General features: G+C 27.6%; 8 protein-coding genes across 11 annotated transcripts in view; 5 read left to right on the top strand and 3 right to left on the bottom strand.

The window, feature by feature from the left end:
- The window catches only part of LOC119680000 (WD repeat-containing protein 20), a 106155-nt gene that overhangs the window by 41324 nt on the left and 39816 nt on the right, over nt 1-25015 (top strand). The window lies entirely within an intron of this gene.
- LOC119680013 (dnaJ homolog subfamily C member 8) lies at nt 33-1059 on the bottom strand. Of its 2 annotated transcripts, none has more exons than XM_038092623.1 (3): nt 955-1059; nt 492-812; nt 33-431 (listed from the first exon to the last, which is right to left on the bottom strand). In XM_038092623.1, the coding sequence occupies exons 1-3, from the start codon at nt 1015-1017 to the stop codon at nt 57-59; spliced, it is 759 nt and encodes a 252-aa protein (XP_037948551.1). In that variant the 5' UTR covers nt 1018-1059; the 3' UTR covers nt 33-56. The 2 variants fall into 2 exon arrangements, with proteins under 2 accessions (XP_037948551.1, XP_037948552.1); XM_038092624.1 differs by having other exon boundaries at nt 492-747; nt 955-1046.
- On the top strand, nt 2553-3238 carry LOC119680014 (probable oligoribonuclease; the record flags this gene model as incomplete). The annotated part of the gene is made up of 1 exon (XM_038092625.1): nt 2553-3238. A coding segment is annotated over exon 1 (648 nt), but the record flags the coding sequence as incomplete, so codon positions are not given.
- Nucleotides 3910-7334, bottom strand: LOC119680006 (lipid storage droplets surface-binding protein 1). Of its 2 annotated transcripts, none has more exons than XM_038092613.1 (7): nt 7294-7334; nt 6881-7194; nt 6590-6800; nt 5227-5405; nt 4969-5159; nt 4438-4615; nt 3910-4362 (listed from the first exon to the last, which is right to left on the bottom strand). In XM_038092613.1, the coding sequence occupies exons 1-7, from the start codon at nt 7295-7297 to the stop codon at nt 4207-4209; spliced, it is 1233 nt and encodes a 410-aa protein (XP_037948541.1). In that variant the 5' UTR covers nt 7298-7334; the 3' UTR covers nt 3910-4206. The 2 variants fall into 2 exon arrangements, with proteins under 2 accessions (XP_037948541.1, XP_037948543.1); XM_038092615.1 differs by having other exon boundaries at nt 3912-4362; nt 6896-7194.
- Nucleotides 10667-13757, top strand: LOC119682571. Its single transcript, XM_038096042.1, has 7 exons — nt 10667-10712; nt 10800-11060; nt 11116-11273; nt 11692-12503; nt 12567-12724; nt 12780-12929; nt 13003-13757. Exons 1-7 carry the CDS (start codon nt 10667-10669, stop codon nt 13278-13280), a joined length of 1863 nt encoding a protein of 620 aa, XP_037951970.1. The 3' UTR covers nt 13281-13757.
- LOC119680002 lies at nt 15206-20009 on the top strand. Of its 2 annotated transcripts, none has more exons than XM_038092609.1 (7): nt 15206-15309; nt 15387-15647; nt 15719-15876; nt 18277-19076; nt 19141-19298; nt 19343-19504; nt 19569-20009. In XM_038092609.1, exons 1-7 carry the CDS (start codon nt 15261-15263, stop codon nt 19781-19783), a joined length of 1803 nt encoding a protein of 600 aa, XP_037948537.1. In that variant the 5' UTR covers nt 15206-15260; the 3' UTR covers nt 19784-20009. The 2 variants fall into 2 exon arrangements, with proteins under 2 accessions (XP_037948537.1, XP_037948538.1); XM_038092610.1 differs by having other exon boundaries at nt 15209-15309; nt 19355-19504.
- On the top strand, nt 20723-21701 carry LOC119680016 (succinate dehydrogenase [ubiquinone] cytochrome b small subunit, mitochondrial). Its single transcript, XM_038092628.1, has 4 exons — nt 20723-20886; nt 21017-21117; nt 21182-21366; nt 21419-21701. The coding sequence occupies exons 1-4, from the start codon at nt 20844-20846 to the stop codon at nt 21618-21620; spliced, it is 531 nt and encodes a 176-aa protein (XP_037948556.1). The 5' UTR covers nt 20723-20843; the 3' UTR covers nt 21621-21701.
- On the bottom strand, nt 21759-24587 carry LOC119680015 (phosphatidylglycerophosphatase and protein-tyrosine phosphatase 1). Its single transcript, XM_038092627.1, has 5 exons — nt 24495-24587; nt 23795-23999; nt 23427-23570; nt 23037-23351; nt 21759-21997 (listed from the first exon to the last, which is right to left on the bottom strand). The coding sequence occupies exons 2-5, from the start codon at nt 23798-23800 to the stop codon at nt 21839-21841; spliced, it is 624 nt and encodes a 207-aa protein (XP_037948555.1). The 5' UTR covers nt 23801-23999; nt 24495-24587; the 3' UTR covers nt 21759-21838.

Here is a 25015-nt window from a genome sequence, read left to right as displayed (position 1 = left end):
ATTGTAATGAAATTATAAAAAGTTGTGTTTTTAAAAGTATAATATTATGAACTAATTTATCTGGATTCTGGCTTAAATTTTGGCGGTAACAACATGCCACCCATATGTTTTTGTTTTTTAGTTTTTTTTGATTTACTCGCACCAGACTGAAAATCATGCCAACTATTAACACGACTTTGTCGAGATTCTTCAAAGTTCTTCTGCCATTCTTTTTCAGCTTTTCGCTTATCCTCCTCTTCAATTTCAGCTTCACGTTTTCTTTTCCGCTCCTCTTGATCACGTTGTTCTAGTTGTTGTCTTCTTCGTTCCATATCAGCAAAAAGTTTCATAACCATTACATAGACAGCATGTTTGTATTTCTCCGGATCATCCTCGGGTATAACCTCAAAGCCTTTACATTCTTTTTTCTGTTTTTTACGCTTCTCTGCAATCTATTTAACACACAAAAATTGATTAAATTAATTTTTATTATATACAATGTAACTAATTACCATATGATCGGTACGTTCTTTTGCTTCTTCGTAGATGTCCAAGCACCTCTTACGTGTGGCTTCATTCTCTAACGTCCTCCAAGCACGATTTATAATATCAAATGCCATTTGTGCTCGATCCTTGTCATTTTGATTTTTGTCTGGATGCACAAGTATAGAAAGAGTACGATATCGCTTCTTTATGACATCTATTTCAGCTTCTGGTTCCACTTGCAGCACTTCAAACGGATTTAGGTTGAAATAAGTCGAACCTGGTCTAAGTAAACGATCAATTTGTTGAGAAGAAGTTAATACAGAATCGCGTTTTTCTATTTCTTTAACCTGTAATATATTCGAAAGGAACTCAAATTTTAATATTTTGAACAGAAAAATTGAATAGCACCAGTTTGCATAGGTACATATTTAAACATATATATACAATTATATACATTTATTTATGTATGCAGCGTCCGAACGAACTTACTTCAGAATAAAATGTATCAAAAGACTCCTTTGATGTAGACGGTTCATCGGATTTAGTGGACATTTTATCAAAATAATGTGTTTAGTTTGCTTTAAAAAGTTTCAAATTCTCACTTATTAGTAAACAACAAAATTATTAAAAGTAATACAAATATCTAAATTACAGATGTCAAAACTGGTATAAAATGAAAAGGTATAAAATCGACGCCTCGTTTGTCAAATTTGAGTGACACACACTTGTCAGTTTAGCTTTTATTAATTAAACATATTACCTACATATTATTATATGTTATATTATATATTATAAAATTATATACTATATTAATGTATATTTTAATATACATACATAATGAAACATTCATGCATATATAAGGTAATGATATATTTTTAACTTCGGCCGTGTGCGAGTTAGAGTAAATTGAGGTAAAGAAAATTGAAATTTCATAGGGATTTTTTGCGCTGCACTTATGTAAATATTTATTTATTGCACTTATTTATTGTTTTTGGTTTAAAGTTTTTAAATTTATTTATTAAGCACCTAAATTTTCACAATGGTAACACCTTATTTACCTAATTTTTATCTAATTTACCCTATTCTATATTCTAGTAAATACTAACATTGGCTGCCATACCTACCAGTTATATTGTTGCTGTAGCCCGAACACCATTTGTATGAACCGAATTCTTTTGTTATCATATATTGTGCATATAAAGCATAATGAATAAGACTGCCAAAGAAGATTTTAACTTCTTTTATCACACAAATGTAAACTTAACTTAAAAGCTAATATGTAAATCCCTTTTTAAAAAATGTAACCAACTAGAATTAAAATGGAAATCCCCTCTGTAAGCATTCGTTCGATTTGGTGTGGATGCACTTTTAAGCAAATCAACCCACGATTTGCGTTGATTCGCATTGCGTCTCAAAAAAAAAATAAGTTTTGGCTTCAAATTTCAGTACATGGTTACAGAGGGGATTTAAATTCTATTTCTTGTTGGTCACATTTTTTAAAAGGGTATTTACATATATTGAGTTTTAAGTTAAAAGGTCTCAGTTTACATTTGTGTGGTGAAGTGGAAAGGTATATTTCTAATTTATAAAGTATAAAATTTAGTCAAAAACGAAAACAAATTTCTTAAGAACAAAAGTTAGACATTTTAAAATGTTTCAAAATTGGAAAAAAACCTGCTGACATTGGGAGCGTTCTGAGTTTAGCTCCAACTGCTATAAGAACAATTTGTTATCGTGATGCCGACAAGATAAAGGACTATGGAAAATCTGTCGCACATTTGCCAAACAAGTTACTAGAAAATGAAACTAGAAGTCCATTAATGGTAAAAATGGAGTCACTTCTATTCATTTGGATGAAAAATCAGAATCAAAGAAAAAATTTCATTAAGCGAAATGTTAATTCAGAATAAGGCTGTGTTCTATAAGCTAAAAGGTAATTCTTCATCAACAGGTGGTCAAAAAATAGAATATTTTTTTTTTATTAGTGAATCATGTCCTTCATAGGTAAAAAATCTCAAACATGTTTGCCAATGTAAAAGAGTTTTAATGAAAAAATAAATTATACCATTTTGTTTAAATACAAAAACAATAACCTCAATCATAATAGCATGCGCTTTATATTTCAATGTCAATTACAAATATTAAAAAATTATACACGTTACTAAATAAAAGAAATACTATAAAATCCATATTTCACTGTGGATATAGTGCAAAATGTGAGACAATGTCTAAAGACACAGATAAGGCGACTCATATCGTGTGGATGGATCTTGAAATGACCGGCTTAAATGTGCGACATGATAAAATTATGGAAATTGCTTGTTTGATAACAGACAGGAATCTAAATATATTATCAGAAGGTCCATGTATTGCAATTAAGCACTCAGATGATGTTTTGAAAAATATGAATGAGTGGTGTCAAAAACATCATACAGAATCAGGACTGGTGAAGAAATGTATAAATTCTAACATAACAACAAATGAAGCAGAATGTTTAATATTGAAATATTTACAGAACAATATACCAAAAGGTAAATGTCCATTGGCTGGTAATTCCATATATATGGACAGATCTTTTTTAAGGGAACACATGCCAGCTTTAGATGATTTTATGCATTATCGTGTTATTGATGTTTCAACCATAAAAGAGTTAGCCAGGCGCTGGAATAATGTTGTATATAATTCTGCTCCTGAAAAAAAACTTGCTCATCGCAGCTTGGATGATATAAAAGAAAGTATTGAAGAATTGAAATACTATAAAAATAATTTATTTATTAATATGTAATTATTTTTATTTATATTTCTAATATATTTTTTAATAAACGATCTTTCTTTTTATGAAATAAACAAATGTTTTTTAATATACTAAATTTGCTCTAGCACTGATTACTATCAAATTTAATACTAATGTTCAAATGAAATAAGATATTTGTTTACTATGAGCTTTCGATTTTTAAATTAATATGTATTATTATGTTATTTATATTTACAAAGCACTAGTATAAAGAGTGAGTAATAACTGAAACATAATAATGGTATTTAATTTATTAAATTAATTTAAATTAACATTTCAGTAGTTTGTCTTATTATATCGGTTATTAACTGATCCTTTCACCGAAGACGTCAACATCTTCTATTGTGCTTTCCATCAGCAGACACTGAATGAAACATCTTACCTGTAGGAAATGAAAATGCTCGCCGATATAATTAAAATAGATTAAAGATGGAATCAAATTAAAGTTTATGTTATCTTATCTTTTAGGATAAATATTAGAATGTAATTAACCAGTCATGATGCCATAGTTATGAAAAACTTATAACATTTTAATCTTTGTAAAGTTTTGTAAAAATAAATTTATTGAACTTTTATCTATTGCTTATTTTTTAGAATTACATCATAAGTTATGAATTATTAATATATAAAAAAAAATGTTTTAATATATTAAATGCTTATTACATGTATAAATCACATTATCGTCATACATCTATGTAATGTATGGGCAACTAAAAATTAAATCGGTGAAAATCTTTAAATGTCTAAATTTGTTCTTTCGTTTTGAAATTTGCTTAAAAGTATTTCAAAAATTTTATTTTTAATAATTTTATATATGATTTTAGAAAAAATTCTAATAACTTTCAAATTAATTATATAATTTTATATCAGTTAGTACGAATATGTAAGCAAAAATAGAATTCGATAATTAGAAACAAAGCTACGACAGCTATAAAAAACTCTATATCTCAATAAACGCCATTTATATTATTATGAGGTGGTGGTAAATTATATTCCTGGGAATCAATTGCTCTCTGAGACGATGTGGAAGCATTTGGTTGTGTTGCATCGCCAGTAACTTTTTCTGCCTCAATACGTCCAGAAAGGAAAGACGCCAAACGTTCCTAAATATGTAAGAGAAATAAAAAAATATTAAAAACATGAAAATATAGTTAATTTATGTATTGGATATACATTACCAGATAAGCGTTTGTTAATCCCTGAAAATTGCCATAAAACGTTATCATACGTTTAAAAAGAGTTTCAGCTTCCTCTTTGGACATAGTCTTTACTTTATCCAATTTCGTTATGCTAATTATGCGATTATTGAAATAAATAACGTGATGTATCACTTCAGTGGTAGTATGGGCCACAGTCCTAGAAACAATAAAATATGTTAACTGATAGAGCATACTAATATACATGTATAAATTATATAATATATATATTAATGTTAATTTTTTCTTGCCGAGTCTGACGCGTCTTTATGACGAATAGAAACTATTTAAAAGTTAGACGGATTTGAATAGTATAGATGAGAATAGTTAGATGAGTACTTGGCAATACTCGAAACAGTGTTATATGGTCAGTCAAATTACATAAATTTTTGTCCTTGTCTTTTTTTGCTATTCAAATCCGTAAAATATATTTTATTTTAAATTTTAAATTTCTAAAATCCATTGAATTTAAAGAGAATCATATTACATATGTAATCTGCAAATCATACTTACTTTGGTAAATTTGAAGCTACATTAGCACTAAAATTCACCAAGTGAACTACACGTCTAGCAGACTCCCGCGTTAACAAAACTATTAATTGTTCCAAAGTAGTAGGACGAGCTTGATTTTCTGGTTCGTCCTTGCTTAAATATTCCCATAGTTCCTTAATTTTTTGCAATGCTAATTTTGGATCTGTCGCAATCTAAAAACATAAAAATATATTTTCATTTATTATTTGTTATACTTGAAATTGAGTGATTGATAATTACCAATTCTGCTGCATATATAAGTATATTTATTGCTTCTTTGCTTTGCTTTTTCAATGCCCTCGCTTCAGCCAGTGTTCTTTGTGTCAAACGACGCTTCAGCTTTCGCGAGAAACGTTGACCGTGATGAATCGCCTTGATGGCGCCTTTTTCGTTCTCTGCTCCAGTGTCTTCATTTGTTGCTAAATAAAAATTTAAAAAATAATCTTAATAGGATCGTATAATTTACGTATTGTTTAAAAAAAGAATTTTGTTTTTAACAGTCAGTCTTATCAGTTGCTCAGGTTATTTGAAGAAATGAGCAAAAAACAGATTTTCGACTTTAATCACGTTTGATAACCTCGCTGTATTTATATATATATTTTTTTAATATTTTCTATTTCAATTATGACATTTTAAATAATTTATTAATGCATTAATATGAGAATGCGTGCTGATGCATTAATTTATAGTCACAGAATATAAATGTGAATTGGGGCCGTCGGTTTAAAGGTTTATAATTAGAAATTAACGCAAAGTATACCATTTATTTGGTATATGGGTATTGGTTACCAATAATGAATCCACTATAATATATTCTATGATCAGTAATAACATTTAATTGTGTGCTATAGACTGGGAATGAAGATTTCGTGATATCGTGTTATCAATAAAATTTTTTATATAACAAACTTCCATTTAAAATCTTGGTATGTGATTATTAAAATTTAAAACTTTGTCTCCAACAAAATTTGGACCCAGATTTGTACACGTTTAATTATAGGAATATCCTGATCTGATAATTTAACTTCACAGGCCTTCCGCCATATTGTCTATACTAACTCATTCTTTATATATTGTGTTTTTGATCAATATGCCTACATTTCTTTGTTGAACAATATTTATTGAAGATAAATTAAATTATTATAAAGTTTTAAGCTTTGACTTGTATTTTTCTCTCTTTGTAAACTTAAACTATATATATATATTGTATATATATAGTATATATATATTATACATATATATTTTAAAGATAAATTTTCTCACTACGAACTTATACAGTCAGAGCTTGTAGTAAATCTACTAATCACAATAAAAATTTAATTTATTTATTTATTATTTATTTGTGAGTTAACACTAAAATTAATTTTAAAATTAATTAAGAATAAGGAACTGAACTACTGGGTCCTTCGTCCTGACAATATAAAAATAGTTTTTCCTTTGTTTAGAAATAAAGCAAAAAGTAATGAAAATATTAATTTATTACTATGAACAGATTTTTTTGACCAAATTACTAAGCTTCGCTATCCGAAAGGACTTTAAAATATATAAATTAATGGATTCTTTTATATATCTAACGGTATTTATAATAATATTTTCTACTTACTATCAGCTTGATCCTGATCTCCATTTATCGGCACTAAATATTTATCAACGAATTTGTCACCAGCAGTAAATGCACCATCAATACGATCAGCTGCATAAGTCGTTAATGGACTTTCTAAAACGGCATTCCCAATATGTTTCATTGAATCGGCACGTTTCAATACCGGTCTCACCAAGTGATCCGACATATATTCTTTAGTATTCCAATACATCTTTAAACATAAAATGATTGTCTAATTTATATCAATAACTTAAATACTTAATACTAAACTTTTTTAGTTTATTTACTGACTTTTTCTTTACTTACCATTTCTGGTGGTAAATAAACCAATGGAATTCTTTGCTCCAAAATATCTAAACTTTTGCACATTACATTATCGATGCGTTTAAGTGGTGCCTCAAATAATTTAACTGCTGGCTGTACAGATTCATAGGCAGCGAAAATTGTAGCTTCAGCTGTTTCAAAGTACCAACTGAAGAGACGATTATTATTCTTTACTTTCTCATATATATTTTCAGCACGTTTGAAACTCATTTCCACCAGTGGAATACTAGTGATGCGATCTATAGCTTCCAAATGAAATTTACTACCGCTTGGTATGTTTGCTTAAAAAAAATATTTTATAATATTTTTATTGTAGATTTTTACTTATAGCAATTTTTGTTTTAATTTTTTATTGGATGTGATGATATTAATATACTAACCCATTTTTTGTATTATTTAAAACTCGGTTATTAAAATATTTCAGTTTTTTTTTGGTTAAAAATATTTAGTTATTAAAATAAATCACTGTATTTTTATTTTTTAAAGCCGCTCTTAAAATATTCACAAATCTGCTAAATAAAGGAATTTTCCCAGTTTGCGCTACTACGATCCGCTACCTACTCGTAAAAGATTTAAATTTGTACTAAGAAATGTAAACGCAGACGTTTTGTTTTAATACAAGATTTAAAATTTCTTGGAATTATTCTTTCTAAAATAATTTTACTCTCACTGATTTTTCGTTTACAATATCATTATATTTATATGTATATATATCGTTATGTACATTCATACGGAATAATGTACTGAGGTATTCTGCATTAGCCTGATCAAGAAAAGAAATGACCTTAAGTCATTTGCAACTGATAAGTGTTGTCTATGATAGTGAATATGTTTCATATTTGATATTTTACTTATATATATATTTATATGTATTTGTTTGTATGTAATAATAGAGTATCTCAACAGTTTGAAATTATCTCTATACTTAAAGTGCATTTTTTTTTTGTTTTTTGAAAATTTCACTTTATTTTAAACTATATGTCACGAGTATATTGTAAAATCACTATAACATCTGATGAACCTATAACATGTGATATATTGGTTCGTTTTATTTATACCGATTATAAGAATAGACAAACTGGAGATTATGAATTTTAGATTCGATGCTATATAATTCTCACAGAAAATATTAATTAAGGACCTTTAATTTGAAATAAGTTTATAGATATAATATGCATAATATATTGCATATCATGTATATAAGATAAGGAAATTATGATATTTTTTGATAATATTCATGCAATATTCAATATTGTTTCAATAGTGTTTCAATAATTGCAACATGACAATTAATCAATTTAATATTTAATAACTTATTAAAATCAGGAAAGAATAGCCATATACTGTAGTATTTAGTATTGACTTCAAGATAATTATTTATGTATATATAATATGATTTTAAATAAATAGCTAACAATTAGTTTTTTATCTTAAGTTCTACACACATATCTCAAAATTATTTTAAGCTATACTTTATCAAACTGTTGTCATGTTGCCATGTTAATCGGTAAGCGTGCTAGGTTTAAAGCTGAAAAGTTTTTAAAGATAGGCTTCTTAAATGACCTTCTAAAATGATTTAACAAAAACAAAAATAATTTTATTTTTAATAATAACACGTAATTTATATTGTATTAATACAAAATTTGTTAAATTAATATATGATGCAAATTAAAAGGGTTTTGGTCAATACAGACTTAGAACAACCATACTAATTTAAATACTTTTATTTTCGTAGCACTATATTACTATCTTTAAAGACAAAAATTACACTCTTTTATAAGGTCTATTATTATAAAAAACTGGCAATTGTCAAAAGTCAAAATGTGAAGAATATTAAATCATAAGCATCTTCCTGCATCATACTCAAATCATCATTAAGAAACTGCTTTTCAGTTTATTAAAGTGCATTAAATCTTTGGCTATACGATAAAATTTATGACGCAATATTTTATAATCAATTAAGCATCTAAACTTTTTTCAATCAAACCTATTTGATACTACCTGGCATTGATCGACCATGATACGCGAAATCAGTTGTTTTATTCGTACAAATTTTTGAATAGCAGGCAAATGAATCGATTTCGAATAGGTAAATTCTTATGCTAAAATGCATATGTCTTGAACGGCAGTTTTGAATGGATCATCTACGGCAGTTACTCGATTTAGGTAGAAAACATTTTTTATAATTAATACGTAGGGTGTTTTAATATGACAAATGTACCAACTGATACTGATATAATAAAAATTCGTTACAGTCTGAGTAAATTGAACTTTGTATATTGGAAATATTCATTCGGAGAAAAGATGATTAATATATATTTCATAATCATTTAGTTGAAATAAAAACTATTTTAATGCAAATTTATGCTAAAATATACATATTCGTATACAAAACTTATTACTATTACAATTTAATAATAATTTTTTTTAATATCAAATATAGTATTTTAAATTTTACTTTAGATCACTTTGTGTTTTAAATTATGATGCTCATTATTTTCCTTCGTTCATATTACAATCCTATAATAAGTTTAGACTATTAGTGATATTCATTAAAATTAGACATAATAAGGATGAACAGTCAACTTTTACGTTTTAATTACTTAATTTTGAAATCCATCACATTTTTCTATAGTATTAGTCATAGAATCCGCATCACCCATTAAATATCACATTTTCGTCAAATATTCAAAAAATTTAAAAAATTGCTTTTGTGAAATTATTTGATTTTTATATGTATTTCCCATAATATTATAAAATTTTTGATAGTCGATTTAAGAATATTCGTGCATATCCCTTTTTATATATGTATATAGACATCAAATATTGTGCTTATGCAGGTTTATGTCCAAGAGAAACCTAATACATTTTAGTTTATTATTGTAATATAAATAAAGTTAATTTAAAAATAATTATGTTTGGTTTAGAAACAGATAAAATGATACTTTCTTCTGAATATTCATTTCATACACTTTAAAGTGTTTACTTTAATTAATCTCGACTATAATAATATTTTAAAATGATATGCTGGTATACTCTTTTCTTTCAGATTAATGTTTATTCGACAGACGTATAAAACCAATTGAAGTACAAATATAATTATGATTATTATATATCCGATAACACAATCAGAGTTTAATATGTCTGGCCCACGCAATTAACATGGTCTGGTGCTAGAATAATAAAATTGGTTAATTGATTGTTTAGCAAATAATCATTTCTTTTTTTATAAGAGAAAAAAATTAAATTATACATATATATATGTGCATTTATATGTTTCAATAAGTTACTTTAAATATGAATTAATTATTATGCCATTAATGTTCATCATCATAATGGTGCAACGAACCTTATTGAATTTAGGCCTCTCTGCCACTAGTATTAGTATTTAATAATAAAGTTATTTATTTATTTACATAAATTACCAATAAAACAAATAAGTATTAAAATGAAAATAAATAAAGAATTAAAAACAATTGTAATAAAAGTTCAATTCAGCTTCGCGCGCCCACCTGTCATAAACGTTACACTACAGTTAGAGTTAGACTTAAGAAACACTTGTTAACCAAAGAATTTATTTGGTAAACAGTTGGCAACACCACCAACAACAGTCATTCTTCTGTTTGGGTGTAGTTTGTATTATTATAATTGTGTTTATTGAATTAAGATTTTAAATATACTTAAGTTTAGGAAAAGAAATGTTAATAAATTTGTCTTAACATAGTTAACTTACATCAAAATAATAAATATATAATGAATATTATAGGGATACTTAGTTTTTTGTGTTTTATTTATGCAGGTAATACATAATGACGCAGCCACACCTTTCTTACAGTTTAATCATAACAACTATTACTGAATAAAATTTTTTATTTTTCTAAAGCAGCATTTGCACAAGTTAACCAATTGGAGAGACGTGGTTGTATAATACCAAAAATTTTTCAAGGATCATGGTTTTCTTGGGAAGTAGGTTTACCAACACAAACAGTAATAGACGCTACTTCAATGTCACGGCGTGGTTATTGTGTCGATATGAGCAGACAACTTGGTGATGAATACTCATTTGTCTTTAAAGACACTAAAAAGGATTGTTATCATTGCGTGAAAACGCTAATTCGTACCTTAAATATATTTGAAAAATTTGAAGGTATATATGGAACTAATAAACGTAGACAACTCTTTCTTAATCAAAATTATTTCAGGTCCTTGTACATCTATACCGCCAGGTGCAGAACCGAGTGTAGAGAATGTTTGTGTGGGTATAAAAGATGACCAACAACTAATAACACTTTTTAATGAGAATTTTTTGCCTTTAAATTGTCGTTCGTCTCTTGAGGGTGTATGGCACTTTACATATCAGGTTTGTTTATAATCAAAATCAAAATATTACATTTATGCTATTATATAGGAAAAAATTCATCAATTATTCAATCAATGGCAAGGTTTTAAATAATATTTTGTAATGTGGTGGTTATAAGCTTGTCTATCTTTCTATTTATATATAAAGAAAAAAATTTCCACATAACTTAATATCATAATTTATTACTTAAAAAAATCAAAAAAATGAATTAAAAATCTTACACTGGAGTAGTTAAAAAGATCTTTTCAATAATAAACTTAAATTAATTTCAATAATGAAATTAATAGGATACGTAAACACATAATGTAAATAATAGCATTAATTTTAGTAATAAATCACAGCATGAAATGAGAATTAAATATTTTTTAATTTTGATATCTTAACTCATAATTTATTTATTTTAATTTTTTTGATATAGAATCGTTTTCGTTTTACTGGTGTTTGCGATAAACCAGATGCTCGTATACAATCTTGTCAAACTGCTGGAACTCAGTTTTTGATTCAAAATCAAAAATTTAATATTACATATCAACATTGTGAGGGTATGGAAGGTACTTTAAGTGGACCTAAAGAGTACAGTTGCTTAGGTGATTGGTTCGTTGGAAAAAATCATTATTTTGCTGTTGCAAATACAAAAGAATCTCGTATAGATGAAAAATATCGGTGTTTCCTCAAGAATCGTGACGATGATCTATATATTGGCGTATCTATAACGCCAGAATGCAATACACTTAAAACACCAGAAAATTCTCCTGAACGTTTAAAACTTACACCTGTTAAAGCTGAATATGTTGAACCTGGGTGTACACTACCTCAAAATTTTAGTGGAGAATGGGTTAATACTGCAAATATTGATGCAGATATTATAATAAGCGAAACGCATATAAATGAAACTTACTATCCAGATAGAGCACGTTATCGACGGACTATATATGTTTGTCGAGAACGACGTGGCACTCGCATTATGATGGCACGTCTAACAGTAGATGGATGTCAAAAAGATTACGTTTGTTTTGATTTTTTGCCAAGACATCATAATATCATACGTTATCGTAGAGGATTAGCTGTGATAAAAGATGATTTTAGCACAGTTTGCTCTTGGGTTCAATTTAACAATGCTGAATCTTGGAAATATGATTTATTCCTAGCAAAAAATCCAGTACCGGTTCGTTGTCCCGTAGCAGGGAAATTTAATTTTACACAAAAAGGTGAACATCCATTCAGAACAAGGTAATAAAAAATAGTTCACATATTTTAAAATAATATACAATAATTTTTGTAATTTATTTTTAGAATTCTTGGTGGTGTTACGCTGAGTCCACGTCCTGACATACACTGTAAGCAAAATATATCAGACATGTCAGTGTGTGATACTGATCAGAAGGAAATGGCCATAGATGAAAATTATTGTTTGTCAGTTGATCATTTAGGTGTTCCTGTAGATATATACAGTAAGTTATTATCTTTATATTTTTATTTAAAAATTCTAAATGAATTTGTCAAAAGGTGATCCTGATTATCGAATGAAATGTATTGGCTTTTGGAAAGAAAATCTCAAATCATACCTCATTACATACGATGACTTGGATCCACTTTCCAAGTATCGTTGCTGGGTTTATCAACGAGCTGATTTAAATCGAGTGCTTATGTCACAAGGTTTGTTATTGTTAATATGACAATGTTTTTTTGTTTTAATTTTTTAAAATTATGAAATTTTATATTTTCATAGCTGTGGGTGCATTTTGTAAATTAAATCAAGATGTTCAATCTTGGAATCATAGCGAAGGCGCTGCTGTCGCAATTGATGCTATCGAATATGAACGTGAACGTGATGATTGCCCTATGTATTTTGATGATGGCGAAAATCCTTGGAAACACTCTGATGCTTCTAACATAATATTTGATTGGGATTTCTATAAAGCTGGTGCTAGTCGAATAGTTCATTCTATTAATTATCTCGTCTTTTATACTATTGGATTAGTATATATAATTTTAAAAGTTTGGTGAATTTATAATCACAATCATCTCAAATATTATTAACATAATATCGAATAAGTTGTATATATGTTAACATATTGGTTGTGTTACCAATATGTTAACATGGTTCCATTTCGAATCTAAGAATACTAAATTAGGTAGTTTAAATTCCGTCCGATTTTATATGTAATAAGTTACTAAATTACATAAAATTCACAAAATAGATGTGGCGAATCTCTCTGAATCTATTAACAATAAAAAAATATTTAACTTGAAGTCATGAATAAGTCTAATGAATGCAATCAATATGCACTTAAATTTACCCAAATCTTATGACACAAATTATATATAATTGAGAATGTTTTCAATGTTGTTTGAAATTGTAACAGTTCTAATCAATTTGTATCATAAAACACAAATGGGTATGACAGACTATGAATCAAATATGCTTCTTTAAAATATGATGCCGTCCAATATATAAATATATATATATACCATACATCTAACATAAAATACATATTTGTGTATTTAAATCTATTGAATTTGAATTTGAAATTTATTGAGTTGTATAAAATAGTGTTCATATTTCTGTTTGTATTAATTAGAAGTTATAATTTTTAAAAAAAATCGAATTAATATTATTAGTATTGAATTATGTGCCTTCAAATGTATACATTTACATTCCGTCCATTTTTGAACTTAATTTTTAATTCTTTATAAATAAAAATTTGTAAATTCAAATGATTATATAAAAAAATTATTAAATAAATTATATACAATTTAAAAATAAAAATTATTTTAATATTTATTTTATTTAAGAACATAAAAAATATTTGGAAAAATATTTCTTTGCAGCTAAGAAATAAATCACAAATGTTCAGAAAGCAATCTCTTGATAAATTATAAATGATTTAAAGCATTTTGCAGTATTTTAAAGAGATCAACAACTGATACACTGTTTAAGTGCTTCATTCTAAATCATTATTTGTTTTACCAGTTTTTGATTCTGATATGTTAACCATATAACCAGAAATATCTAATATCTGGCATCCATTTTATAAAACGGACTCAATATAAATGATTTTTGATGATATGTTATTCACATAATTCATTAAAATTCTGACAGGAGTTTTGAATAATACTTGGATACGACCGACTAAAAGTCTTTTTACTATATAAGTACTTTTGTTTTCCAATCAAAATTTATTTATTTAAAGTAATTACTTTTAAAAATAACGAATACACTTATTTTTAATAGAAGTAAGAACCAAAATATTATTAATTAATTATTTTTTTAGGCTAATTACACATCTGTTTTGAGTATTGCAAATACTCAAGATCAGCGGTCTAAGAAAATCTTTCTTAGGTTTAAAATTGGTAAAAATTATTCAAATCTCATCTGCTGTCAATATATTTCCTTTTGTCAGGCAATCACCACATTTGGTAAGGATGTGCGTTAATGTGTGATAGAAAGGATGTGCGCTAATCTGAAGCACATTAAAAGCGTTCTGCACCTAGCGAGAACGGTACACAAGGTATTTTTAACAATTAGAGTCACAAAGCGCTACAAAACAGCTGATTAGCAAGCATTAATTTAATTATATCTAAAACACTTAGCTAAATGAAAATAAAATAAGATAAATATATAAGATAAGATGTCTCTTTAAGCAAAATGTCCCAATTGGATTATATACATTATTCCGGAACGGAGTAGAACAGAAATTTTATATGTATACAAATATTCGAAATTCAAATACTGTTCCAACTGCCCATCGCTTTTTTATTTTATTTCTTATGTGTTTTGTTTACAACAATTAATAGTTTGTGTTTATTGTTAATATTATTCTCACTATAGAATTGAGTAAAGATATTTTCAGTAGTATTTTGATTCTCTAAGCGTTCTGTTCGGCACTACTGCACATTTTATGTGTTGTTTACATGTTCTAACTTTGTTTACTGAATTAAAAATTTTAAAACAACTCTTAGATTATATAAAAGATATGGTATATAATGAAAATCCAAAAAATATTTAGTGTTTTATGCTGTTGTATTAGCATAGGTAAAAGCATATATCAATCAGACACATCTGATCTTATTGCAACATAATTAGGAATAAATACATCTTTTTATTAATAGCATTTGCACAGCTTAACCAATTAGAGGGTCCGAGATGTATGGTACCCAAGAAATTACATGGAACATGGTTTTCTTTAGAACAAGATGTACCAACAACAACTGTTTTAAATGAAACTTCAATGTCACGGCGTGGTGACTGTATCGATATGAGCAAAGATAATGGAGAGGAATATTTATTTATTTTCAAAGAAAATAATATAAATTGTTATCATTGCGTTAAAATGATAATTCGTACAGTTAATGTTATTGAAATGGTCCAAGGTATAAAGTATATACTTTATAATATGTATATTTAACTAACACGACTATTCTTATGTATAATGCTATTACAGATCCTTGTGTATCCTTATCACCCAATACACAACCAACTATAGAAAAAATATGTGTAGGTATAAAAGATAACCAACAACTAATAATACTTTTTAAAGAAGATTTTCTGCCTATAAGTTGTCCATCATTTTTGGAAGGCGAATGGCGTTTTACATATCAGGTATTTACAGTTTTTATTAATACTATTATTAGACCTTTCAAATACATAATTTGAGAAGCGTATATTTAGTTCGTACAAATATTTGTAATATGGTTAAGTAGTTTACGGAATGATATATACATATGTTTCTGAAAAGCATTATAAGATATATCGAGTATCAGTCTAGTCATATACAAATTAGTCTTTAAAGTTTTTGGAATGCGTAGGTCAGAGGGAAGTTTGGCCTTTTCAAAAAAGTTCCCTAAAATGGTTCTATATATTTTTAAATGTGTGTATGAATATTATTAAATAAATTTTTGTATTTAAAAAACAAATGGGTTTACCTTCAATAATTGATTTATAATATTTGATAAATTTACTTTTCTTTGTAATGAATATTAAAACTTCTATAAAACTACTTTTTTTTCTATAAAATTTTTAAAAAATTATTTTAAAAAATAAATTTAAAATTATTTCCGTAAGTATTTACGGAATACAACTGTTAAAATATACATCTTTGAACTTATCTTTAGCTATCAATTCTATAAGATAATTAGTCTTAATTATATACAGTATATGTTATATGTATATATTATTCAATAATTAAATAGAATAATATTTATTCTATTGTGTTATAAAAATTTTATTTGTTATGCGCAAAATTATAAAACAAGGTTGGTCCGAGGGCTATAGCAACAACCAAAGTGCTAATAATAAAAAAATGGATTTTACTGAAATGCGGTTTTGAAACAGGTCTTGGCTATTTTTGTTAATAACAAATGTTTCGAAGAATTTTACCATTGAACCCAACACTGTAAATTGTGTAAGCATACAAACTTTTTATTCAATTAAATTCAGTTGCATATTTCCCTATTTTAACTATAATGCATTTATAAATTTTTTAATAAAAACAAAATAAATATTATATATATAAAATTATTGCACAAATTAATAAAACTTTACAATGGAATGTTGTAAATCCTTTATAAATACAGTTTTTGAGTTTTATACAATATTTATATTTTTATTTTCAACACACCTTCATCTTATAACATTAAGAAAGGAAGACTAAATAAGAGTATATCCTCGTTTTAAACAATTACTTGCCACGCATAAATTCTTATGTGCCTAACGTGTGCTATAACTGCATCTCTATTCAACTATTTAGCATTCACTTAAATAATAGTCCCCACAACACAAATCAACGTCAGCCCAATAGATTTCAAGCTCCATCTCCTGGAGCTATAAAGATTTTTTAACTTAAACCGAAGCTAATTATCAATTACTTATATATATAATTTAACTAATGGAATGATACACCGTTAATATGCCAAACACCTAGTGGAAGGAAACCAACCTGACTAGGAATAAGGTTGGAATAACAGCTATGCAGGTCAGTCAACAAAAGGGCCCCTAAGATTTCGAATCTTCTCTAATTCAATTATAGGCACTGAAGTAAATAATCTTCTTCTCATTTGCAGAGTCACTACCCTGATAAAAGTCATTAAAGGGACAGACCAAGTTTTAATACATACCTTCCAGATACTCAATACCGTTAGTTGAAGCATCTGTTTGGTACAAATTATATTCAATTTGGACCTGGTGAGTCTTGTGAACTGGCAAGAATCATTATCTACCCCAGCTTTCCTTGCCAATTATCAGGTTTTTATGTTCAGTTATCAGTATAGTCGTTGCAAGAGGAATACCACTAACTGGGTTGTAAATATCGGATAGCACTGTTCCTGTTTCATAACACTGTTTCTCGGATTACAGTTATCCGTATAATTTGAACACTCTCTCTCATGACAAAAGCAGACAACTCCTTGAGAGAGGTAATTACAAATCAGAAATGCAGCAGCTGTAACGTCTAGCATAAATTTAATTGCAGCTTAGCTGTCCAAGAACATTGTTTATATTAGAAAATATATCAAATAGATTATTATATATTTGTGAATGTGTATTCATGATATTAATATACTATATTTTTTAATCCATTGAAAATTTTATTCATTTTAACACACAGTTTAACACACGCATAAGTAGCTTTCACCAGTATCATAAATGATATTTCAACTTGTGAATCTCGTGTGAAATTCGATTTGTATGTTATATCGCCGTCGTAACTTTAGCATTAAGCAGAATATCATCAATCATAATACGAGTATATATGTTTTGTATTTTTCCAAATACTGGAAATTTAGATAACTTTCAAATTTTATAGGAGGTTATCTGTAAAGAACTATAACATATAAATTTAAATTCAAATGTATTTTTAAAGTATATAAATTATCGTTGAATATATGTTAGATATTAAGTATATTTTAGCAACTTTATATGAATGATAATTATAATGAATTTATTTAAAATAACGATACGATCTACTTTAACTTAAATTGCTAAGTTTGCCATATTTTATTTTAGAACAATTTACATTCCACTACTGATGTCTGCAATAGACCGGATGCACGCATAAAGTCCTGTCAAATTGCTGGATCTCCATTTTTGATTAAAAAGTTTAGTATATCATATAAACAATGTGAGGATATGGATTATAGTTTTTATGGAAATGTACAGTTTAGTTGCTTAGGTGATTGGTTTGTTGGAAATAGTCACTATTTCGTTGTTGCTAACACAAGGGAATCTCGTAAACACGAAAAGTATCGCTGTTTTCTTAAGGATCGTGATGATGACTTAAATATTGGTGTATCAATAACAGCAGAATGTAACAAACTTAAAACACCAGAACATTCTCCAGAACACTTGAAGCTTACTCCCATAAAAACTGAATACATTAAACCGGGTTGTAATCTTCCACAATATTTCAGCGGAAAATGGATTAATGCAGCAAATATCAATACAGATATAATTATAAGTGAAACGCATATTAATCAAACTTACTTCTTAAATAGAGGACGTTCGAATCATGTTACTTATGTTTGCAGAGAACGTCACGGTAACCGCGTTATGATGTCTCATTTATCAGTTGATGGTTGTGAGGAAAATTTTGTCTGTTTTGAATTTATGCCAAGCCATCACAATATCATAAGATACCGCACTGGATTGTATGGAATAAAGAATGATTTCAATACTTTATGTTCTTCTGAGCAGTTCAATGAGTCCAAAGAAGTATTATTATTACCTAAAAATCCAGTACCAATTCGTTGTCCTGTTGCAGGAAAATTTAATTTTACTCAAAAAGGCGAAAATCCTTTTCAAAAGAGGTAACACAAAAAAGTAATATTTAAACATTGAAAGCATTCTATAATGTTGTCAATATAAATTTAGAATTCTAGACGGTATAACGTTAAGCCCACGCCCTGATCTACAATGTAAACAAAATATTTCCCTTTTATCAGTGTGTGATGTTGACCAGAAAGAAATAACTATAGATGTCAATTATTGTTTGGCATTTAATCATTTAGGTGTTCCTGAAAAAATATACAGTAAGTTTTTTATCTTAATCATTTTATATAAAAGTTATTGATAGATTCGTTAAAAGGTGAACCTGACTACCGAATGAAGTGTATTGGCTTCTGGAAAGAGAATTTGAAATCATACTTAATTACATACAATGACTTGGACCCACGTTCAAAGTATCGATGTTGGGTGTATCAACGGACTGATTTGAATCGTGTGCTTATGTCACAATGTACGTTACCTAATAATTATTATTATTTGTTTATTTGCAAATATTGATTTTTATTTCTTGATAGCTGTGAATGCATATTGTAATACAGACCAAAATGTTCAATCTTGGTATTATTATGAAGGCGCTGATGTCGCAATCGATGCTATTCCATATGAAGGTGAACATGGCAACTGTCCCATGTCTTTTGATGACGGTGAAAAAATTGATACTTTGGATTGGAATTTATATCAAGATGGCACGCGTAAAGATGGCAAAAATATAACAAATTATTCAAACTAACATAACTCCAATGGGTGTAACTAAAGCTATCGCAAGTGATACTTATTGCTTTGTAAACCTGTTAAAAATTTGTTAAACACCATCGTTATCATATTTTAACACTCGTAAAGAACCAAAAAATGGTCTTTCATATTAAGAAAATAACAGATTATTGAACCGTATAGTTATTGCATTAAACATAGTTAATTATCAATAACCGAAAATAGTTCCGAAACTAGCATAATAAAAATAGCAATAAGGTTTATTTGATATATTTTATATTTAAAATAAATTGATTTCCTAGAAGTTAACATTATTCCTACAAAACTAGAATATGTTTTGCATCTTATCAATCAAATGCCAGTAAGTATACCCTGTGCTTAAGCATTGTGTTAATAACTAACAAGCTGCAGAACACATAATTTCGATAAGTTCAATATCTACAATAGCTGCATTAACTTTCAAGTCTATAATTTGATTTCTTACGCCACATTTAGGCATTTTGAGTACAATTGATGTGAAAGTTCTCTGAACTGAGAATAAAAAAAAAGGACAAGAGATTATTTTTAATTTTAAAACCAAATAAGCCGATAACATGCGCGCCGTGAAAACCGTAATTGTTTTCGTGCTATGGGATTAGCACGAAAACATATATATATGTTATATATATATATTTTGCAGTAATTTTATTTAAAAAAGTGCCTTTATTCACTCATTTAAATTTAGGGGAATACTGACTCGAAATAAAGTAACCACATGTAAAATTGTTCTGAAAAAGTCGAAAATATAGCGGCGCAAACTACATAAAAATACTTTATTTCAATTGTTATAATATCGCTAATTGTAGGTCATTAATTGTAAAGCATTAGCAAAGTGTAAACCTTACAACGTCAAATTTCTGTTAAAATATCAAGCAATCTGGCATCATTTGAAATTTATTTACTCGAATTTTTATATACAAAGTGACATTTGGGTATTTTATTTTCGTAGAGTGTGTTTGTCAAAACGGCAAACAGACCAAATTTTCCGAACGAAAGTTATTAAAATAAGTGATATTAGTGCAAGAAAACAAATACACAAAATGGCCCTATCTTTACTTCTCCGTAACACTATGAAGCTCAATGGTAAGTTCAAATAAATGCCACCTTAAAGTCTTAATACCACCCCATTATATAACAATACATGTATACAATTAAGCAATATTAAATTATTTTTTTATTTTACACATTTTTTAACATTGACGATCATTTTTAGGTGTTGGTCTTTTAAAGTCTGCTCGCATTGTTCCACTGAAATCGTTTGCAACTCTTGTTGCCAAACCAAAACCAGTAGTCAGTCTTGTAAAAAATGTTATGGTTAGTATAATTCTTATGATTTACGTTATTTTTATGTAATGTATATAATATTTTCTTTCTATAGCCGGTGGCACGTACATTTACACTAACCGCTCCTAAAATGGTTGGTTTCAGCAACCACACTATGTTGTGGAAAGCAGAGCGCATTGTGTCCGCTGCTCTTTTGGGTATAATGCCAATCGCTATAATGTTTCCATCACAAACTCTTGATGCACTTATGGCTATTTCTATTATTATTCATACCCATTGGTAAGTTCAAAATGAAAAAAATTGATAATTCTTTAAATAAAAATAATTTTAGGGGTGTTGAAGCCATAATCACAGATTATATGCGTCCAAACGTGGTTGGCCCTATGGTACCGAAAGTTTCTCACATGGCATTAATTCTGGTTTCAATTGCATCATTGGGTGGTTTATTTTACTTAATATTCAATGACATTGGTATCTCAAAGACAATAAGGCAATTCTGGGAAATCAGTGGCTACGATGGTGAAGTAGATTAAACAAGAGATATTTATTTTTTTTTTCGAAATGACAAATGTATAACTAAATTATTTTATTTTTTGTTAAATAATTGAAACTTTGAACATAATGAAACAATAATAAAAGTAAGTGAAAATGGGCTTTTATTACAAATAACAAAAAGGTATTTAGCATATAATTAACATAACAAATATTACCTTAAATATTTCTTATGGTAAATATTTTTGTACAACAAAAGCTAGCTCGTACTCGGTTTGACTTCCGCAATATTTTCTAATTGTTCTACATTAGATTTGTAAAATAATCTTAAAGCTTCCCATTGTTTTGTGTGAAGTAAGATATGTGGACGACAATTTCTCATGTGTTCAACTGCTTTTTCCGGTGTCCAACCATTTTTCTGAAAAATAAAATTAAGTTGTTCAATATGTATAGCACATTAATATAAATGTAAATTCCTTAACAGTTTATATCATACAAATAATTTTTTTTTACTTAAAGTAGTAGACTGAAAACTCAACTTTAGCATTGTCTTGCTAACGAGGAATTACTGCTATTATAAAATTTAATGAATATTAATTAAATTGATTTGTAACGCCTATTTTGGCGAAAGACAACTAAATTGTTAATATAAACTATTGTTTTCAATAGCAAGGTTTTTTTTATCGAACAGTGAATTGTAATTAAAATGTATTAGTCTTCAAAATAAAAAAGTTTCGTAAAGAATTTATAATTTTGTTATATATATATGAGTTATTAATTAATATTAATTAAATTGATTTGTAACGCCTATTTTGACGAAAGACAACTAAATTGTTAATATAAACTATTGTTTTCAATAGCAAGGTTTTTTTATCGAACAGTGAATTGCAATTAAAATGTATTAGTCTTCAAAATAAAAAAGTTTCGTAAAGAATTTATAATTTTGTTATATATATATGTGTTATAATATATTTTATTTTCTATAACGAAAATTGAAGAACCGTACTTCATTTGAAATTATAGTTTTATTTTCTAGTACCCAACAGCCGGTACTGCGTCCAGAAGAGTCCAATTTGTACCAATTTCACTATTGATTACACAAAGCCCCTTAAAGCTTTGTGAACAAAGTCCAGAACTGAATCTAAAAAAGAGTTCTTAATCTGTTCTGGTGACAGAAATTCCGTAGGAATCTGTTCTGGTGACAGAAATTCCGTATGAAACAAGTTTCTTCTGTGTGTTGTTAAAGCTGGCGTAAATTAATACATGGTTTTTAATACATAAGAACTATGAAAGTACATTTAGTATTAAAATCGCTACATACATAAAAAACCCCTACAGCGAAATTGTTTTTTTCAAAAAGTATTTAGATAATGTTTTAACAAAAATTTAATGATTATTAAAATTATCAAGAAATATTTCATTTTTGTGGTTTATGTTTTAAATGACTCACTACTTACCATCATCAAATAACACCCAACTAACGTTGCACTTCGCGTTCTGCCAGCTTTACAGTGTATATAAACTGTTCCAATATTTTCGGGACTATTTAAATGTAAGACACTGATTCTTTTATTCAGAGGCAGAAACTTGTTGATAAATTCCACGCCTTTATACAATTTCTCTTGACAAGGAGATTCAAAAATATCTGTTGTGGCTAATTGTAAGAATTCTACACCCAGTAATTTCCATTTAGGCGCATCGTTGGAAAAAGCAGTTAATTCGTAATCCTCATTCATGGATACAACTGCTTTCATATTTTCTTTCGATATTAACTAAAATAAAAATTACAAATTAAATGTTACAAAATTTTACTTTATAGCTGCACATATGTTAAAAGCTATACCTACATCATTTGCCTGTGAACGAAATGGTAGCGCACCCAATATAACATTCTCATCAATTCTATCGTACCAATTTCTTGCAGTTACCTTCTCCATAACCACATTATATAAAAGTGTGGGATAAAAGGATATACGCGCTAACATTGAAGCCTTTATATAATTATAAAAAGTATAAAATAATAAAGAGTTTTGTTAAAGACGATTCAACGAACTGTTAATGAATGAAACTTTCACCACACAACACAAAGCAAACAAAGTCAACAAAGCACGCTTAGAACACCGCTGCTTAGCTAACAAGTGCTGTGTTTAAGCGCGTTGTACACTTCAAACTCTGCTTTTTGTTAATGGAAATCGCTTTGTAACTTTTTACTTACACTCATTTTAATGCCGTAAATAAACACAAGTAGGAGAGAGAGTCTAAAAATGATGACGTGAACAATATTGCTCAGATTATCATCATACAAGAAATTTCAATAACAATAGTTTCATTTAAATTTATATAATTGTTAAAGTCGAGCAACGTGAAGCAAACTGCTGATATTGATAAAAACAGCCTGAACGATCAATCTCTAGTGTTACCTATTGTTATAAAAAAATTTAAATGCATGTTATATTCATAATTACAGTATCTGTAATGCTAATGTGTATCTTTAGTAAATTATGTCGTTAGGATGAATTACTTTTTTCTTTAATTAAATCATGATATTAATAACACAGTACTGCCAGCGAACAATACAAATACTCTGGGAAAACCAAGGAAACAATTAGAAATTAATTCGCCGTTCCCAAAAAAAAATTAGAGTAATTTCAAAGTATTAAAAAATTTCATTAATTAAAAATATTTAACATTAAATGCACCTTTTTTTTAAATCGAATCTTTAATAATTCTACTTTTGAAATACATTCATTTATATTATGTTAAGATATATACTTCATTTAGACGAATACTAAAGTACACTATAAGTTTTTCTGAAAAATATTTTTATTTCAGTTTTTAGAAAAAGCTTATGGAAATAAAATATTTTTATTTATTTTAAAGCTAGTCGTGTGCTAGAATAAAATGCTTTTATATACCATTTATAATATTAATTCCACATGTACTTGTTTACACAAGTACAATACAAATTTATCAAGTAAAGTTTTCCAAAACTCAAACTAAGATCATAACTGAAGGAAGAATATTGGTGGAAGGAATATCTGAAAAAACATGACAGTTCTTGTTCTCTACTCATTATTTTATTATAAACTTATAGCAGGGAATACATATACGATTATTCTTTGATTTTTAAAATGTAACTTATATCACGGTTACATTTAAAAATATAGGTACTACACACTTTTTGTGAGAATTTTGTATGAGAAATGACATAAATAGCTTATACTATGTTCAACACACTTTAATTTCGCAAAAATCTTAATTTCGTTTCAGCGGAATTAAATTGTTTTTTCCATACAGTTTTAAGGTTAGAACCAAATTAAGGAAAATAGTCTTAATTTCGTTGAAACGAAGCCTGAAATTAAAAAAAATTTCAAATATTAATATATCATATTAACGAAATAAACGAAATTTGATTGTCTTAACATAGTATTACTGC

The sequence above is a fragment of the Teleopsis dalmanni genome, chromosome 2 (genome assembly GCF_002237135.1).
Source record: "Teleopsis dalmanni isolate 2A chromosome 2, ASM223713v2, whole genome shotgun sequence".
NCBI lineage: Eukaryota > Metazoa > Arthropoda > Insecta > Diptera > Diopsidae > Teleopsis > Teleopsis dalmanni.
This window is presented reverse-complemented; position numbering and strand designations above follow the sequence as displayed.

Bases quoted from the DNA above. Each gene is read 5' to 3' on its own strand.
- LOC119682571 (XM_038096042.1), top strand. From the start codon at position 10,667: ATGAATATTATAGGGATACTTAGTTTTTTGTGTTTTATTTATGCAG. The intron at 11,274-11,691 runs GTTTGTTTATAA...TTTTTGATATAG, and splicing joins TATGGCACTTTACATATCAG to AATCGTTTTCGTTTTACTGG. The intron at 12,725-12,779 runs GTAAGTTATTAT...ATTTGTCAAAAG, and splicing joins TGTTCCTGTAGATATATACA to GTGATCCTGATTATCGAATG.
- LOC119680016 (XM_038092628.1), top strand. From the start codon at position 20,844: ATGGCCCTATCTTTACTTCTCCGTAACACTATGAAGCTCAATG. The intron at 21,118-21,181 runs GTTAGTATAATT...TTCTTTCTATAG, and splicing joins GTCTTGTAAAAAATGTTATG to CCGGTGGCACGTACATTTAC. The intron at 21,367-21,418 runs GTAAGTTCAAAA...AAATAATTTTAG, and splicing joins ATTATTATTCATACCCATTG to GGGTGTTGAAGCCATAATCA.
- LOC119680015 (XM_038092627.1), bottom strand. The intron at 23,352-23,426 runs GTAGGTATAGCT...TTTTTATTTTAG, and splicing joins TTCGTTCACAGGCAAATGAT to TTAATATCGAAAGAAAATAT. The intron at 21,998-23,036 runs GTAAGTAGTGAG...TTTATTTTTCAG, and splicing joins TTGGGTGTTATTTGATGATG to AAAAATGGTTGGACACCGGA.
- LOC119680013 (XM_038092623.1), bottom strand. From the start codon at position 1,017: ATGTCCACTAAATCCGATGAACCGTCTACATCAAAGGAGTCTTTTGAT. The intron at 813-954 runs GTAAGTTCGTTC...AATATATTACAG, and splicing joins TTGATACATTTTATTCTGAA to GTTAAAGAAATAGAAAAACG. The intron at 432-491 runs GTAATTAGTTAC...TGTGTTAAATAG, and splicing joins AAGAACGTACCGATCATATG to ATTGCAGAGAAGCGTAAAAA.
- LOC119680006 (XM_038092613.1), bottom strand. The intron at 5,406-6,589 runs GTAAGTAGAAAA...ATTTTTATTTAG, and splicing joins AGATCAGGATCAAGCTGATA to CAACAAATGAAGACACTGGA. The intron at 4,363-4,437 runs GTAATGTATATC...TTACATATTTAG, and splicing joins GATTAACAAACGCTTATCTG to GAACGTTTGGCGTCTTTCCT.
- LOC119680002 (XM_038092609.1), top strand. From the start codon at position 15,261: ATGAAAATCCAAAAAATATTTAGTGTTTTATGCTGTTGTATTAGCATA. The intron at 15,310-15,386 runs GTAAAAGCATAT...TTTTATTAATAG, and splicing joins ATGCTGTTGTATTAGCATAG to CATTTGCACAGCTTAACCAA. The intron at 15,877-18,276 runs GTATTTACAGTT...ATTTTATTTTAG, and splicing joins AATGGCGTTTTACATATCAG to AACAATTTACATTCCACTAC.